Source organism: Larus michahellis, chromosome 15, assembly GCF_964199755.1.
Source record: "Larus michahellis chromosome 15, bLarMic1.1, whole genome shotgun sequence".
Taxonomy (NCBI): Eukaryota; Metazoa; Chordata; class Aves; order Charadriiformes; family Laridae; genus Larus; species Larus michahellis.
The window spans coordinates 7888295-7903615 of NC_133910.1; the positions used below are offsets into that span (position 1 = coordinate 7888295).

Genomic DNA, 15321 nt, shown 5'->3' on the forward strand with positions numbered 1-15321 from the left:
TTTCTGTGTTGAAGAATGAGTTGGCAGCTGATCTGGGAGCCAGGGAGAATAAATGCAGTTGGGTTATACTTGGGGATGCAAATGTCAGCCTGCAGTCCTCTCCTTGGGATGCAGAGGCTCTGTGTGTGCTCACTGGATGGGAAATCAAGCAAGTTACAAGTGGACAGAAGCTGGTGGTAAAGAGGAGGATGCAGAAAGGATATATTTTGACCCTGTTTTCACAGTCTGGCTTCAACCAGTGATGTTTTGAAGATGTGAAGATCTTGGTTGCAGGCAAAAGGCTGAGGTGTCTGTACTGTTCGTGTTCTCCCGCTGGCCTTTCTGTGGGACCTTGGGCAAGTCACTTGTCTCCCTGTCCCTGGGCTTCCTTGTTGCTCAGACTGTTAACAGCACCAATCTCCTCGGCCCATGCTGTAGCTGAGCTATGTAAGGTCTGGTTTGACAGCGTGTGAGCTCAAGGCATGTCATTGAGTGGACCTGCCTCACCAAGGGCTGTGCTGAGGGCTATGGGGGGGGCTGTGAAGCACGCAGGAGGGCTGGGCTAGGGAGGTATTTTTATCCTGCGGGGCAGGATTGGCCATTCCTAGGTGTTAAGGAGAAAGGACCTGTTTTTCCCCTTGCGTTAATGTGGCTGTCACCCACCTCTGTTAGCCGAGGTGGCCAGTTTTGATGCCTGTTCTCCTTATCAGGGCACAGCAAGATCGTTTGGAGCCAGAAGGGAAGGGCAGGCGTCCTCAGTGGTGTTACTGCCTGGCCTCAGCCATGCCCAGTGCTGGCCTGAGGTCTCTCTGGGTGCTGCTGTGATCTGCAGAGCCTTTGTTGGACACCAGTTCGGTTCTGTGCGGCATGCTGGATCCCCCTCCCTTATTCTGCATGTAATGAGGACATTCTTGGGTACATTTTTACTGTTCCAACTTGTCACGGCTGTGAAAGAAAGCTGGGAATAGTCTAAATAGATCTAGGCAGAATGGGAAAGAGACTGGGCGCTGTGTGTTTATAGCTTCATTCTGGTGTGGGAAGGCAGCCTACAATGATCTTTAACCTAGTCATTTATGTTTGAAGCAGGCATGTTAAGTCCAGCCTTCCCTTCCAGGAGCCAGTGTGTGAATGACAAACTTGCTTGTAGTTCATGGAGGGGTTCAGGGATAATGAGTCCCTCCCTAACAGGCTTTGTGTCCACCTTTTGTTCCTTCAATTCAGTAGAAACTGCTGTCAAATGCTGCTATTGCTTTCCACTGTTTGCATTTCACCTTTGAGTTTTGTCTTTGTCATGATCTCGCTCATTCCCAACCATTCACAGAGCAGTTCTAGGGAAACAAAGCATTAAAAATGAGCAAAACAAAGGAGGTGAAAAAACCCTCTCTTCCGCCATCCCCTTTGAGCTGTCAGCTATCTAGGAAAAGCTGTATCAGGGCTGTGTCCGTGCAGCAGATCCCTCTTGGAGTGAATATTTCCCATCTGCAGTCCCAGTCCAGGTGACAAACAAGAGACACAATCCTGACTGCTTGGGATGTGGCGGGGAACGTGTCTCATTCCCCTGGTGCTCAGGAGAGCAGAAGCCTGTGACTTGAGGCACAGGTGGAGCATCCCCAGGGTTGCCTTGTTGATGAGGTTGCCTGTTCACGCGGGTTCGTTTGTAGATCAAACTGCTTATCTGTGCTTTTAAAGGCTCAGCCCCTTGTGGCCTCTGCTTGCATCTCTGCTCTGCTTTCTTCTCTTTTCCTGTACCTGCTGCTGATGTGCTTTTGTGCCGTCCCATCTTCCTCCCTGATCAAATGCTGGGGACGCCTGCCTTTGGCAAATGACCTCCTGGAATCCTTTCTGCTGAATGTGTATCCTCTCCATGACTTACTGGTATTGCTTTGCCGTGGAAAAGGAGGAAAAAAAAAAAAAAAGTATGGTCTGCTGTGCTTTGAAAGAGACAGCTTAATGGTTTCCAGAGTAGTGTGTGTCAATACCAAACTGTCTGCTGGAGCAAGAGTTGGATCCTTTGGGGGCTGAGCCCCTTCTGAGACTTGCTGAGCTTGCTCTGCTCATACTGAAAAATTGCATGGAGCTGTCTGGGGTTTTGCTGGAGGCATCTGACAAGTAGTGATAGCTGAGCTGTTGTTTAGGACTCTGGCGTAGACGCTATGTCTGGCACAAGGTTGTATGACTGATAGGCTGTGACCTGCCTTCTCCTCCTGGAGGGAGTGCTTTTCATGTGGGGATCTGTGCAGCGACTGCTGGTGCTGCAGCCTGGAGCGGTTTTTCAAAGCTGTGACTTTGATGAAAGGAGCAATGCAGCAAGGAGGAGGTTAATTTTGGCCATTCGAGGAGCAGACCTTCTCTTCCAACAGTTCGCTGCACTGGGGGAAACTGGCTGGCCTTGTGGCTTATTTTTGTCAGAGTTAGGTTGATGATTGGACTAGATGATCTGAAAGGTCCCTTCCAACCTAGGCAGTTCTATGATTCTAAGAACAAATGCCCTGATTTTAGCAGCTCCCCCCTCCCATAGGACCCGAGGAGCTCGCAGGCTTGATCCCCATGGGCAGCGCTGGCTGCTGTGATGCCTTCTCAGCACCTCCGTCTGCCTGGCCCCTGCTCTTGAGAGATGCTGACAGGTCTCTGCTCTGTAGGAGGCTCTGTGGTTTGCCTTTGGAACCGATGGCAGACTCAGGGTCAAGGGGATGCAAAATCAGCACAACGAGAAGAGCAAGAAGAGCACGGGGGAGGCTGCCCTTGCTTTGATCACTGGAAAGGTAAAGCAAAAATAGAGCTTAAAAACCCAGCCAGGCAAAACAAGGCTGCAGTGGTGCTGATGGTTGTGTTCCCGTAAGCTCTGCTCTTCCCCTCCTTCTCCCCTGCTGGGGTCAGCCCTGGATGCACAAGTTTCCTCTGCTGGACGATGGGAAGCTGCTTCTTTTAGTAACCCCTTTTTCAAAGGGCCTTGAGCCCAAAACGAGCCGCATCTCTTTAATTATTTATTGGCATGGCTGAGCCGGCAGCTGGGTCCTGCTCTCCCGTGTTCAGTGGGGCTGGGCTTTTTAATCCCTTTAAAGCAAGCAAGTGGGGAAGGGGAGGTTCGACTCTCGAGCTCCCCAGGGCCTGCGGGCAGATCTGGGGAGGGGGAAGGAGCCGGTCCTTGCCAGCCATTTATCCAGGCAGCACTGAGAGCTCACTGAGAGGGGTTTGAAATACGGTAGCTGCTCGTAATGAGCTGCTGGTGCCGGCGGATAAATCACCAGCACGATTTAATTATTTAATGCAACCCGGTGCTGGGGACGCTGTTGCTTAATTGGAGGGGAATGCAATAGCCAGGAAGGAGTAGAGCTGAGTCCAAACCTTGCCTGGTACAGTGGGGAGACACCGGGTTTCTGCAGCATTTCAGGCAGCAGGGAGCTGAAGCAGAGAGGGTTACGCTGCTTCAGTCCACACGAGTCTGGGGCACTGGCCTGTTAGCGGCTCCAGCTTGCAGACTCACCAGGGCACCCAGAGTTTCTGGGCTTCTGTGTCCCTTGGCACTTGTGTCTTTTGTGTTCCTGCTCAGGTCCTCTCTTCTATACCAGCCTCTAGCCTGGCCAAGTGTCAGGATCCTGTGGGGTGGGTGGATCCTGTTTGATCCCACTTCCCACTGGCTGATCCCACCATCGTGTTGGCTTCTGAGGAGCCACTGTCTGTGGGAGGCTGTGTCTACCATGAGACCCTTCCTCCTGGGAGCAGAGGGCATGTGGAGCGATCCACAGCTGCTTCAGCGGCAGCACAGCTCTGTCTCTCCACCCGCCCCCTTTGAGTGGCACTTCAAGGGCTAGAAACTTGCTGGGCTCGGCTGTTTCCTCGTCCTCCCAGCAGGCAATGTGAAGAATTGAACCACAGCCCAGGAGACCAGCCGGCTTCACACGGTCGATGCCTCCAGCAAAGTCAAACCAGCCGCCGCTTCTGCTGTCCTCTTTGTCCCCTTGAAGGAGGAATCCCCTCTCGAGACAGAGGAGCCTACATTGCCCGAGGCCTGGCCAGCTGCTGTGGCGGCTGGTGGCTCTCTGGCTGCTTGGAGTCAGATGAGGAGAATCCCAGAGCCTCTGGACAACAGACCAGTTGTCGGCAGAGCTTCCTAAAACTGTTTGGAGCTGCTTAAAGTCCTGCCTAAGGTGCCGCCTCTTGGTGCGTGGGGTGTAGCCATTCCCTAGCTGTATGGGCAAGGCAGGGAGGAGGCTGTGTGCGTTGGCCAGCCCTGGTCCTAACGGTACAGCTCGAGACTGTGTACTGTGTCACCTGTTGCACCTCTCTTTTCCTTCATGGCCAAAGCAGTGCCTCCTCCAGTCACTCTCATACATCCTACACAGGTTCCTCACTTTCTTCTTCCAGCACTGGGTGTAAGAAAGATGTCTCTGTTGTCTTGCTGCTGCATTTGTCTTCCCATTTTGCTTTGTGTTTCTATTGAGACATTTCTCTGAGAGCCAAGATCTTCTCATGCCTGCTCTGATGAGACCACTGGTGGGCAAACCAGGCTGCCTCTTCCCCTGGGTAGGTTGTATTTTACCATGAACACTGGGTATCTCTGGGTTGGAGCTGCCGTAGCAGTCTGGCTGGGATGAGTTTGAAGCAATAGGAATCATGCTGAGAAGGCTGACTTGCGATTAGGCCCTGCTGCATTGGGTGCTGTACGAACTCTAACACCTTCGCTGCTAATCTTGGCTCCTAAGAGACCCTTCAGGACAAAGATTAGAGGCCTTGAGAAGGGCCTCTAAATCACATCACCAGCTACTGGTGAGGATATACGGTAAGTGCTGTGCTGTATCCCATGAGGGACATGGGACCCTCAAGATGCAGAGCCTGAGTTTCGTGTTGGAGATCCCTGAATTGTGTAGCACTTCCCTGCTTCTCAGTCCTATATACCCTACAGCTAGGAGCCTGCTGTAGCTCTTTTCCCAGAGGTTTTAGAGCATAGTGCTGTTGCAGCTCATGGAAGGCTGTGTGGGCGATTGGAGAGCCTGCCTCAGGCTGGGCTTTGTTTTGGAGTGATCTTCTGAGCCCTCTGCATTTCAGGGAGGGTTGGCACATCCTGTTCCCGCTTGCTACCCTTGGGAAGGATGGTGTGGGCTTTAACGACTCCAATCTGGGGCATAGATGAGATGTTGGAGCCTGAGGGACTGTTCTGTTTTATGTCACCGTGACCCCTCATCTTCTTTGTCTCTGTAGCCCATTGAAAAGCTGGTGGCTCTTCTGAACACCCTTGACAGATGGATCGATGAAACCCCACCAGTGGATCAACCTTCTCGCTTTGGGAACAAAGCCTTCAGGACCTGGTACGCCAAACTAGACCAGGTGAGCATGTCTTCCGCGTCTAGTGTTACATGCAGCTACTACAGAAGGGCAGCGTGCCCAGCAGGGGTAGCAGAATGGCTCCGTCATTGTGTGTCAGCCAAACAGCCTACAGAGGAATTGCTTAGATAAGCTGTGAAGGGTCCACCTCTTGATATGCGTCACTTACTCCTGATCTGGTGCTGTCCTCTCCTCTTATGAGAGCATATAGTCCATGTAAATGCTCTTGGCTGGGTCTCCAAATCCTGGATGAGCCATGAGGGCCATCCAAGCCCAGGGAACTCCTTTGCTTTGTAACGACCCACTGTGTCTGCTAGTTGATGGGTGACACACAAAATCAGGGACAGGTTGTGAAACTGCTCTACTTCCTTCAGCTTAGAGCACTTGCCCTGCACTGAGCTCTGGAGGTGGCACAGGCACAGTCCCAGCAGCAATAAGCTTGCAAGAGGTCTGCTGCTCTATAGATGCTTTTGTCCTGGAGATGACTCAGTGGGTAACTGGGCTGATGTACTTAGATGGTGAAGCTTTTTTTTCCTACAGGATGTGTGTGGCCTGGATAAGTGTCAGGACAAGCTCTCCCTGAATTACTCCGTCTCTGGAGGTGACTTTTTCAACAGGAGAATTTGTTCCTCTATCATGCTGGCTCTGGCCATTGTAGGAGAGCACTGTTGCAGCTCCCCCTTTGCAGCAGTGTCTGAGCAGAGGGTGACTTGCTCCTGGGGACTGTGACAAATCTGCACTCACTCAAGGGAGTCTTTTGTGTCTTTCAGGAAGCGGAAAAGTTGGTGGCAACAGTGATCCCCAAGCATTTGGCTGACGCTGCACCAGAAGTGGCTGTGTACCTGAAGGAATCTGTGGGGAACTCCACCCGCATTGACTATGGCACAGGTACCTGGGCATGCGTGCTGCTTGAGGCTTGACTTCCTCGGGTAGTGACACGTTGCAGCCTGGTGCTGCATTTATTTAAATAAATATGTTATTGTCACTTTTTTTTAGTGCCAGCTTGGTACAAAGACCTTACTTCTAGGGCCTCCTCGCCCCTGTGTCCAGTGTGGGCTATGACTGAGAGAGCTGGGGCTGGCAGCAGGGCTGTGCTAGAGCTATGACACCCTTTTCACGTCTCATCTGATGAAATGGGAACCCAGCTGTGCAAGCTGTTCTGGGATAAGCTGTAGGAGCTGCTTTACTGCATACAGCACTCCTGCACCTGCTGATCTGCAATAGGAAGTTTAGAGGGATAGAATACAATTGCTTAAATTGGAACTAGAGTAGGAACCAAGTTTGTGTTCAGTGGGAGGTGGCTTGAGGTCTGGGGCTCCCTAGAAGTGACATCACTGCTTACAGAGGGACTTTGAAATCTGAAGGTAGAAGCATTTTGCACCTAAGGAGATACTAAATTGCAGGTTGGAGTAGCCACGCTGACTTCAGTTAGACCTAAATCCAGAATCATATACGCGCTCTGTTCCTCTCTTTGGAGGACGGGTGTGCTGAGGAGAGGGTTCTCACTGAAAGGCAGGAGAGTGGGACGCTGTGGGTGCAAGGAAACACGACTTTGGACCTGGGCACAAAGGGGAAGAGGAGGACTGGGGTAAAAGGATGAAGAGCTAGAGGCTGTGCAGTGCTTGTTAAGAGAGCTGCGGCTCGCTGGCACCAGGGGGAGATGTTGTCTTTGGAAAGGGATCTGCTGGCTGGCGTTCTGTCAGCTCGGGGAAAGAAATTCAGCCTTTCCTCCCCTCCTGTGTGTCCCAAGCCAGAGACCCGTGTCCTGCCTCACAGTGGCTAGACCATAGGTGCACCTTGTTCCTACACTGGGAGCTGCACTTCACGGTGGAGAGCTGCTGATCTTGTACTCTCCCTTCTTCTTGGTCTCTTACACTAAAAGACGTTCATGGGTTTGCTGGTTGTGTCTTTTCCATGCTGGAAGGACCAAGCAAGCTGGAGGACCAAGCAAGCTGCAGGGGCTCAGCCTGAGATCCCAGTACCTTCTGGTACACTTCCCCTGCTGTGCCAAGCTCCTGGGAAAGGCCCTGCCTTGCTCCCAGCATGTCCAGTGTTGGAGCTGTTTTTCCTCAACAACTTATTTTTTCTCCAAGTTAATAATCACCTTATGAGTGTCTAGAAGGTATACTTTGTGTGGGTGCTGTGTGGGGATAAAATATTGTCAGCTCAAGGCATTAATAGGGACGATAAGGTTGGGGCTCTTGAGATGGGACTGTGACTGCTGTGATCGCTGAAGAGCCGTTGTGATGCCCACAGGAAGGTTGTTCTGGGGACTGGAGACACCAGCGTCACATCTCTTCGTCTCTTTTCACTCTAGGGCACGAAGCTGCGTTTGCAGCCTTTCTCTGCTGCCTCTGCAAAATTGGTGTGCTCAGAGTGGATGACCAGATGGCCATCGTCTTTAAAGTATTTAACAGGTGACGTAATGGAGGAGAAGGGCTGGAAGCATTGGGCTTTTTGGGGGCAGATCTCTGACAGCATCCACTTCCAGCTGAGATATGTGAGATGTTACTGCCTGTTCTGTACACCAGACTCCTCCTGTAGTCTGGGCTGATGGTACCCTCTTTCTTACACTCATCCACATCCTTTTGGGAGTAAGAAATTGTAAGAAGAGCCTCCTTCTGGGGTGCGAGTTGAGCAAATCAAGGGCTTTCTACGGAGGCGTGTGCATAACTAGAGAGCATGAGTGCTGAGGGGCTTGCTGGCCTAGGGAAGAAGGGCAGAGTGGGAAAACTGGAGACAAACGTAGACAATATTAGGGGGCAGATGTACTGTTTAATGGACTGTATGGTGACCCGTTGCATCTGTCTCCAAAAGGGGTGACAGCGCCTTGTCTGTTGGAGGCTGGGTGTCTTTCTGGAAGGTTATTTTAGTTGAACACAAGTTATTGAGCTCTGCAGAGAGAGGTATGTGGGTGAACCTCTGTGCTTTGTGATAAACAGGAATATCTGATCAGAGGATCTAACATCTCTTCAGGCTTTAAAAAAAAAAAAAAAAAGAAATCGATGAAACTGGCAGGCCTCCACTGCTCCTCTAGATGTTTTTCCAGCCCAGGAGGTAGAGTTGGTGGTGATGAAACCTGGTGGAATGGGTGTTTGGAGTCCAGAGATCTAATCCCAGCTGTATCACTGTTTAGTGGCATGGAAACAATTTCCTTCAATAGTATTTCCAGCTTTAATTTTCCACCTGAAAAGTGAAAGTAGTGGTTGTCGTAAGGTTGTTTGGGAGAGCTGAAGTTGTTGAAGGAGGATGAAGCGTCAATATTTTCAAATAACAGCTGGGGTGGGGAAAGATCTGCACCGACATAAGACGCTGCAGATAAAATAAACCCCTGCCACTTGGTATCTTAGTGAAATTGTTGTAAAAAAAAAATCCCAGTTTTTAAAAGGTGCTCATATTTGCTACTATACATACTGTCAGGCTGCTTTCTATGGCAAAGGAGCTGAATATATAGTCTGTGTACTGTGACATATGTGGGGGTCCTGCTTGCAAGTGATAAAGTTGTGTCCTCCAAACTGGTTGTTCTTGTCCTCGTGTAAGTCAAAGAGGACAGAAGAAAAGGCCTTGTCTTAACCCTTCCTTCTCTCTTGGGTCTCAGGTACCTAGAAGTGATGCGAAAACTTCAGAAGACCTACAGGATGGAACCTGCTGGCAGCCAGGGCGTGTGGGGCTTGGATGACTTCCAATTTCTACCTTTCATATGGGGCAGTTCCCAGCTGATAGGTATTAATAAAAATCTTCTCATGTCCCAGCCTGCCCCCTGCTCTGTCTGTCTAGGTTGCAAAGATGATCAGGTTTGGGACTGACTTTTAAATACAAATATGTCAAATTTGTGTATAATACATCAGAAGAGTTTGCTTGGGGCTTTTTTTTTTTTCCTCAGCTTTCCAAATAAAGCTAGCTGCTCATGTTGGGAGGTGGAAGGCTTCCTGGTATGGTACCTCTGTCTCTATTGCAATGACTACATGCTTTTTATAAGGAGAGTCTTGTTTTTGGTGGTAGAAAACACATTTTCTGCCCTGGGGAGTTTACCAAATGCTCTCACTGCTGAGGCACTGGAGTGGGAGATGAGGTGGAAGGGAGCAGCTCTGTGCTGACTTCTGAAGAGCTCTGATGGGAGGATCGTGTTTCTTGTGGAAGAGGGGCAGGACAAGACCTGATTGAACATGGTCTCAGAATGGGGCTGCCATACAGGCTACTTCCTATTGTCTCTTACTCTTTTTAGACCATCCAAATCTGGAGCCTCGACACTTTGTTGATGAGAAGGTGGTAAATGAAAACCATAAGGACTTCATGTTCCTGGAGTGCATCCTCTTCATTACAGAGGTGAGGACTGTAAGGTTTGTCCCGGGGAAGTTATCTTGACATTAGATACTTGGCTCTGGCTGTGGTTTTCTCTTCCTCCTTTGCTTGTTTGTTTGCACTCATGGAACTGTGCGGATGAACGGTTGTTGCATGTCTGAGGTGCTCTCCTTGAATGAGTCGAGACAAGGATGTTGGGAGGAAAGTATAATTAAGCTAGATGGGCTGTGGATTGCAGTTGAAGGGAGCTCTAACAAGAGCAAACAAATAACCTTGGATCATCACTTGGATCTGTCAGTGGGAACTTGGATGGAGAAGACTTGCTTGCAAGTGTGCTAGGAAGATGAAGTAGGACCTGCGAAACGGCTGGGCTTGCCAAGATAACCTCCCTTCCCTCCAGCCGTTGGGCGCTGCTTAGCAGGCCCTGGGCCTCCCCTTGCTTAGGGCAGGCTCCCAAACCTCTGTGCAGCTTGGTCTCCTCCAGATTCTACCAAAAGATTTGCCCATTAAATGCTCCTTATTTGCAAATGATCCAGAGCAGAGATAGTGCTGAGGTTCACCCAGCTGGTAATGCTATCAGGACCAGGTTTCTGCTCAAGCACTCTACGGCCCTTGGGTGAGGGACTGGTCATATTCAGCGTGTTGCCAACCGCGGGCAGTATTTCTCAGTGAGGGAGCTCGGGGCTTTCTGCCCTCAGCTGCAGTGGATGACCTGGATGTGTTTCTACCATCCCCTTTGCTGCACGGTCTGGGCAGCGAGAGCAAGGACAACACGCTCTGTTGTGGTGAGGGATTTCTTGTCTCTGGCAAGAGAGAGTTGATGGGATTAATTTTGAAGGACGGAGTGCGGTTCTTCCCCTTTGTTCTGTTTGCTTTCCCCCCCTCTCCTCTCCTCTCCTCTCCTCTCTAATTTAGTGATTAGATGAGAAGGGAGGTTGCAGAATATGAACTTAGCCTTTCATGTTGGAAATTTTCATAGGAGCCTTTGGCCCAAACCCCAGGAGGTGCTGTGTCAAGTACTGCTGAATCTAGTAGAGTTTGTTGGTGCTTAGCACCTCGTGGGCTTTAACCCTTAATGCAGAGTTAAATCATGCTGTGAGTAGTGAAGAGGCGCTGGCGGAAGAGATCAAGTTGAGGGCAGGAAAGCAGGAGCCAAGATGCTCTAAGATTTATTTTAATTTGTGCCTCTGTAATATCCAGACAGTGTACTAACCTGCTAAAAACATAAAACCATCTCTTGACATGTATGTAGAAAATTGGGCAGCCCACAGATGACACCTAAAGTTTAAAATACACAGCACCATCCTGTTTCTTCAGGTCACTCTGTTTTTGCCTGCAGAAACTTAGCTTTTTAGTAGGCTTTCAAAATAAGTGATTCCACTTATTTTTCCATACATTTGCTTGGAATCGGGATTCAGTGTTTTTGCTGCGTTCCTCAGTGCCACCTGGTGGCAGGGAGCCCTCCTCTCGGGCCCTCCTGGCCTGAGCCGCTAAGGAATGGCAACAGCCTGGGTTATCAAACGCATGGCATTTTCAATCCATCTTCATGCAAGCACTTTTTATTTTTTTATAAACATTTTGCTTTTAAAATTTGTTTGTTTTTTTTTTTTTTTCTCTCCCAAATGCCTGGGAAGGCTGCTACTGCCACTAGGGGGGGCTGAGACAGCCTTGAGTGCCTCCAAATGCTTTCTCTCCAAAATCAACAACAAAACAAAATAGCAGGGAAAAAGATAGAAGGGATTAAAGTCTTTAATAAATGAACGATATTACTTTCTTCTGAGCTTGTCAGCTGGAAACGGCTCCCCTTTAAAGGTGTTAAACACGTAGCAAAGACCACAGCAGTTCCCATAGTGGGTCGGGTACGTCTTACTGACACGAGAGCAGGTTTTGCTTCAGCAAGCTACAGCTGAGGTAGGTTGTTTTCTTTCAGCCAAGAGAATATTCTCTTGTGCAGATATTTTTATCAACCCCCTGGGTGACGTTTCAGGGACGTGAACATACACTGGTGTGGTGTTTGCCGTGTGTATATTTAAACCTTCGGCTTTTAAAGTAGCAGGGAGATGATGTCCAGGCTGAACCCGCTGAGGCGTTCTCCTTACAGCAGCACCACCCTGCGCAGGCACGGCAGCGAGCCTTGCGTAAGCTGCCCTGCTGTTGGGAAATCTGTGGAGTGGTTTTGGACCTGAACGCTTAGTTCTTGAATAGGGTGAGGTTTATGGAGCCGGCTGGGACTCGAGCTATCCCCCTGCTGCCGCTTTGCCTGCCGAAGGGTGTGTGGTACCTGTAGATGCGAGGATGAGGAGGGTTCGGGGGCATCTCTAGGGGCTGTGGACGGCAGCGATGGCAGGGCTGTGTGTGTTTGTGCAGAAGAGGGGTGCCGGGTATGCCCCGGCTGTTGCGGTGGATCAGTGCGATCGCCCAGATGCTCCTCCGAGAGCCCAGGGCAGGCAGCAGGAATTTCAGCTTCAATCTGGCTTCTAAATTTGGAGGTTTGGGAAGGGAGGGCTCGGGTTTCTGCTGGAAGGGAAGGAGCTGACAGGAAAGCACGGCCTCAGCCGTCCCCCTCCCCCCGGCACTGACAGAGGAACCATTTACAAAAGGCCGATTCTCTTGGGAACCGAGAGGCAGGAACGCCGCGTCTGTGAGTAATTTCCTGCTCAATATGGCTGCTCTGACTCACTCTGTTCCCCTGGGGTCACTGCGGGACTGCAGCGTGCTCGCCGCCTCTCGCTCTCCCCCCCCCCCAGCTCTCCCTCTTCGCCCTTTGTGGCTGGAAGGAGATGATTTTTTTGTTTCCCCCTTCGTCCGCTTTATTTTTCCCTCCCCAGTTTGAAACCGTAGCCAAGCCATCCCTTGCCGGGTGCCCCGGGTGAGCAGGGCCATGGTGGTGGCAGTGCCAGGCATGAGCCTGGGGCTGGCCAGCCACGCTTGCCTCTGGCACACTCGCTCCGGCTTGGGAAGGGGGGAGAAGCAAACTGTGATGGTGGTGGCTGATGCAAGCTGTGCCCCTGCAAAGGGCGGCGATGATGGAGGAAGGTTTTGGTGTCAAAATGCACACAGCCAAAATCTCCCCTACGGAGGGGGGGGGCATGCTTTGAGCAAACCGCCTGGCGCCGAGCTCCCCGGCAGCCTTTAACTTGGGTGCCAAAATCCTCGCGCTTAACGCGCCGGCTCTGTTGGGTAACATCGTGCTTTGTGTATCTACGCGTTTCATCTTGTATCTGCAAGGAAAGCATGCACATCGGAGGGGAGCGGGAACGGCTGAGCCGCTCATCCGTCATCCCCCAGCTCATGAGAACTGCCGAGGGGAAGCGGGGATGTGTCTGTGCTCTCCTGGCAGCAGGCAAAACTACAGACCTGCTCTCCCCAGTGCTCCAGCCCCAGGGTCAGCAGGTTTGAAACACGTTGTCCTCCAAGCAGTGGGGTTTTCTGGATTCCCGCTCTCCTTTTCCCTCTCTTTTTCTTTCTCTGCTGCAGGCTGGTGCCACACAGACCTTGCAGAAGGGCAGCGGCAATTTCCCAAAGCAGATTGATCAGCCTTGCTTGCTTTTACAGTAGGCAGAGAGGTGGTTTTGGAGGCTCTTTTCCCACCCTTGCTCCAGGCCTGTGCGTGCATGGAGGGAAGGGGTTAGTTGTTCGAGCCGCGAGTTGAGAACGGGAGTCCAAGAGATTCCTCTCTCCCCACGCTCCTTTTTAGCGTGAGCTTCGGCCTTGTGGTTTCTGATGTCATGGGAACTTCGCTCAGTCAGAGTGGCGGCGTTGTATTTCTTTTTCTCCCTGAGGGTCTGTTTTTGTTCATGGAGGAGAGGGAGAGACAACTACCCAGGGAATCTACATGCAACTGTCCCTGATTGCAGCTTCCCCCCTGCCCTCCTTCCTCCAAACCTCTTGCCCTGGGAGGAGAAACACTAAAATATTAAAAAAAAAAAAAAAAAAAATATTTAAAGCATCTGCTGCAATCTAGCAACTCACAGCTCTGGAGACGGTTTGGAGAGTGGGACTGGCGCATGTCCGCTCTGCTCCTGCCTCCCCTGGAGCCCTCCTCTGCTAGAGGCAGGTGTGGAGTGGGCTGCGGACACCGGAGCTGCTGCTGCCAACCTGCGCTGCCCTCTATTCAGGGAAGGCAGCGGCGGTTGTTGCTGCTGCTTGTTGTTGATCTGAATGGGGAATGAGTCACTTTCTTGGAAAGCCCAGCAGTGCTGCACTGGGAGGTTTCTGGGTAGAATAGGAACAGCGTTGAGCCAAGCTCTACTGGGGAGGAGAACGGGACTTACGTGGGGCTTTTTTAATGCAGTCATTAAAAGGGAGGTGTGCAGAGGAGGGTCTGATTAGGAAAGTGTGGCAGGAGAAGGCTTAATTTTATCGTGGAAGGGGGGAGCTGGATTGCCACGGCTTCATGTGATGTGGCCGCAGCGGGAGGGAGCGTGGAGGGAGGGAGGGAGGGAGGGAAGGCGCAGTGAGGTGGCTGGTGCGTGGGTCACAGGGCTTGGTGGGAATGTTTGCTTGGAGAGAGTGTGAGCATGAGTCACTGCTGGTGCACGAGCTTCCTGGCTGGCCTGGCTCCCTCAGCCCTGCTCTCGGGTCTCTTTCAGATGAAGACGGGCCCCTTTGCCGAGCACTCCAACCAGCTCTGGAACATCAGCGCCGTGCCCTCCTGGTCCAAGGTCAACCAGGGCCTCATCCGCATGTACAAGGCAGAGGTGAGCGCCATAGGCAGGGGGAGGCTGTGTGGCCACACGCCTCCTCCCTTCCACTTCAGTGCCAGTCAGCCCTTCTCTTCTGCTGTTACTTGGTGTGGGGGCCCATCACAGCCAGTTGCTACCCCATACTAAATGTGGTTTGGGAGCCCTTGGCAGTTCGGGTTCAGCTGGCTAGAAGGAGGCTCCTGCCCACCTAGTGTCTGCCCTAAAACCAGTCCCAACATGGCCATTCCTTGCAGAGATGACTTTTGCCATTTCTTATCTTCCCGTAGTGCAGATCTCCAAATCAGGGCAGATGTCTTGACTTGCTTATCCTTTTGGTCCCCACACTACTATTTTACCAGCTGGAGGAGACCTAGTTTAAATCATCATCCTATGTTTCAAGAACCCCAGAGCAGGCTGAATGCTTCCTACCGATCTCCCCTCGCTACGAGTCCCTTCTGTGCAGTGTGCCGGACAGGCGAGGCCACGGCTACCTTCCTGGCTTGGCAGCCCTCCACCTGCCGAGGCTCTGCTGGCACTGCCCCAGCAGGCTTTCCTGGCGAACCCTGACCTGGGGAACCGGGCAGTTTTGGCTCTCCCTTATCTCTCCTTCCTGCTCGAGCTAACCCTGAGCTTGAGGAAGCAGGACAGGAACCGCCACATCTGGGCCTCCGGAGGGAATGGCCGACAGGCGGCATCCCTTGCTGGGAAGGATGGGACCGTGCTGGCTCTGCAGGGTGTCACCGTTGGAGGAGCAGGGATGGCGGAGCACGGGTGGTGCAGCTCCCTGGTGCACCCGGGGACGCCGGTGGGACTTAAAGAAGTTAATCGTATGCTCTGTGGTCTCTGCCGTGCTCCTGTTGCTGGGACATACAGTGGAGGCTGGCGGGCAGCTCTGCTCAGGCCCAGCGCACAAAGGGGTTAACTGTGCCGAACTCGGCGCGCTCCCTCCCCCAGCCCTTCCTCTGCACTGCACATCCTGTGTTTAGGTTCCAGGCCACATACCTCTCTAATCTGCGAGGTGTCACTCCCAGGC

At 51.7% G+C, this 15321-nt stretch overlaps 1 protein-coding gene across 3 annotated transcripts in view; it reads left to right on the plus strand.

Moving 5' to 3' along the window:
• The window catches only part of PTPA (protein phosphatase 2 phosphatase activator), a 28367-nt gene that overhangs the window by 4468 nt on the left and 8578 nt on the right, over positions 1-15321 (plus strand). For all 3 annotated transcript variants that reach the window (XR_012590021.1, XM_074608548.1, XM_074608547.1), the window contains exons 4-9: positions 5179-5304; positions 6072-6189; positions 7619-7718; positions 8900-9024; positions 9527-9627; positions 14196-14303. Coding sequence is in view for 2 of the 3 variants with exons in the window: in XM_074608548.1 (XP_074464649.1) it covers positions 5179-5304; positions 6072-6189; positions 7619-7718; positions 8900-9024; positions 9527-9627; positions 14196-14303 (678 nt within the window). In the remaining variant the exon portion in view is untranslated. The remainder of the gene's footprint in view (positions 1-5178; positions 5305-6071; positions 6190-7618; positions 7719-8899; positions 9025-9526; positions 9628-14195; positions 14304-15321) is intronic.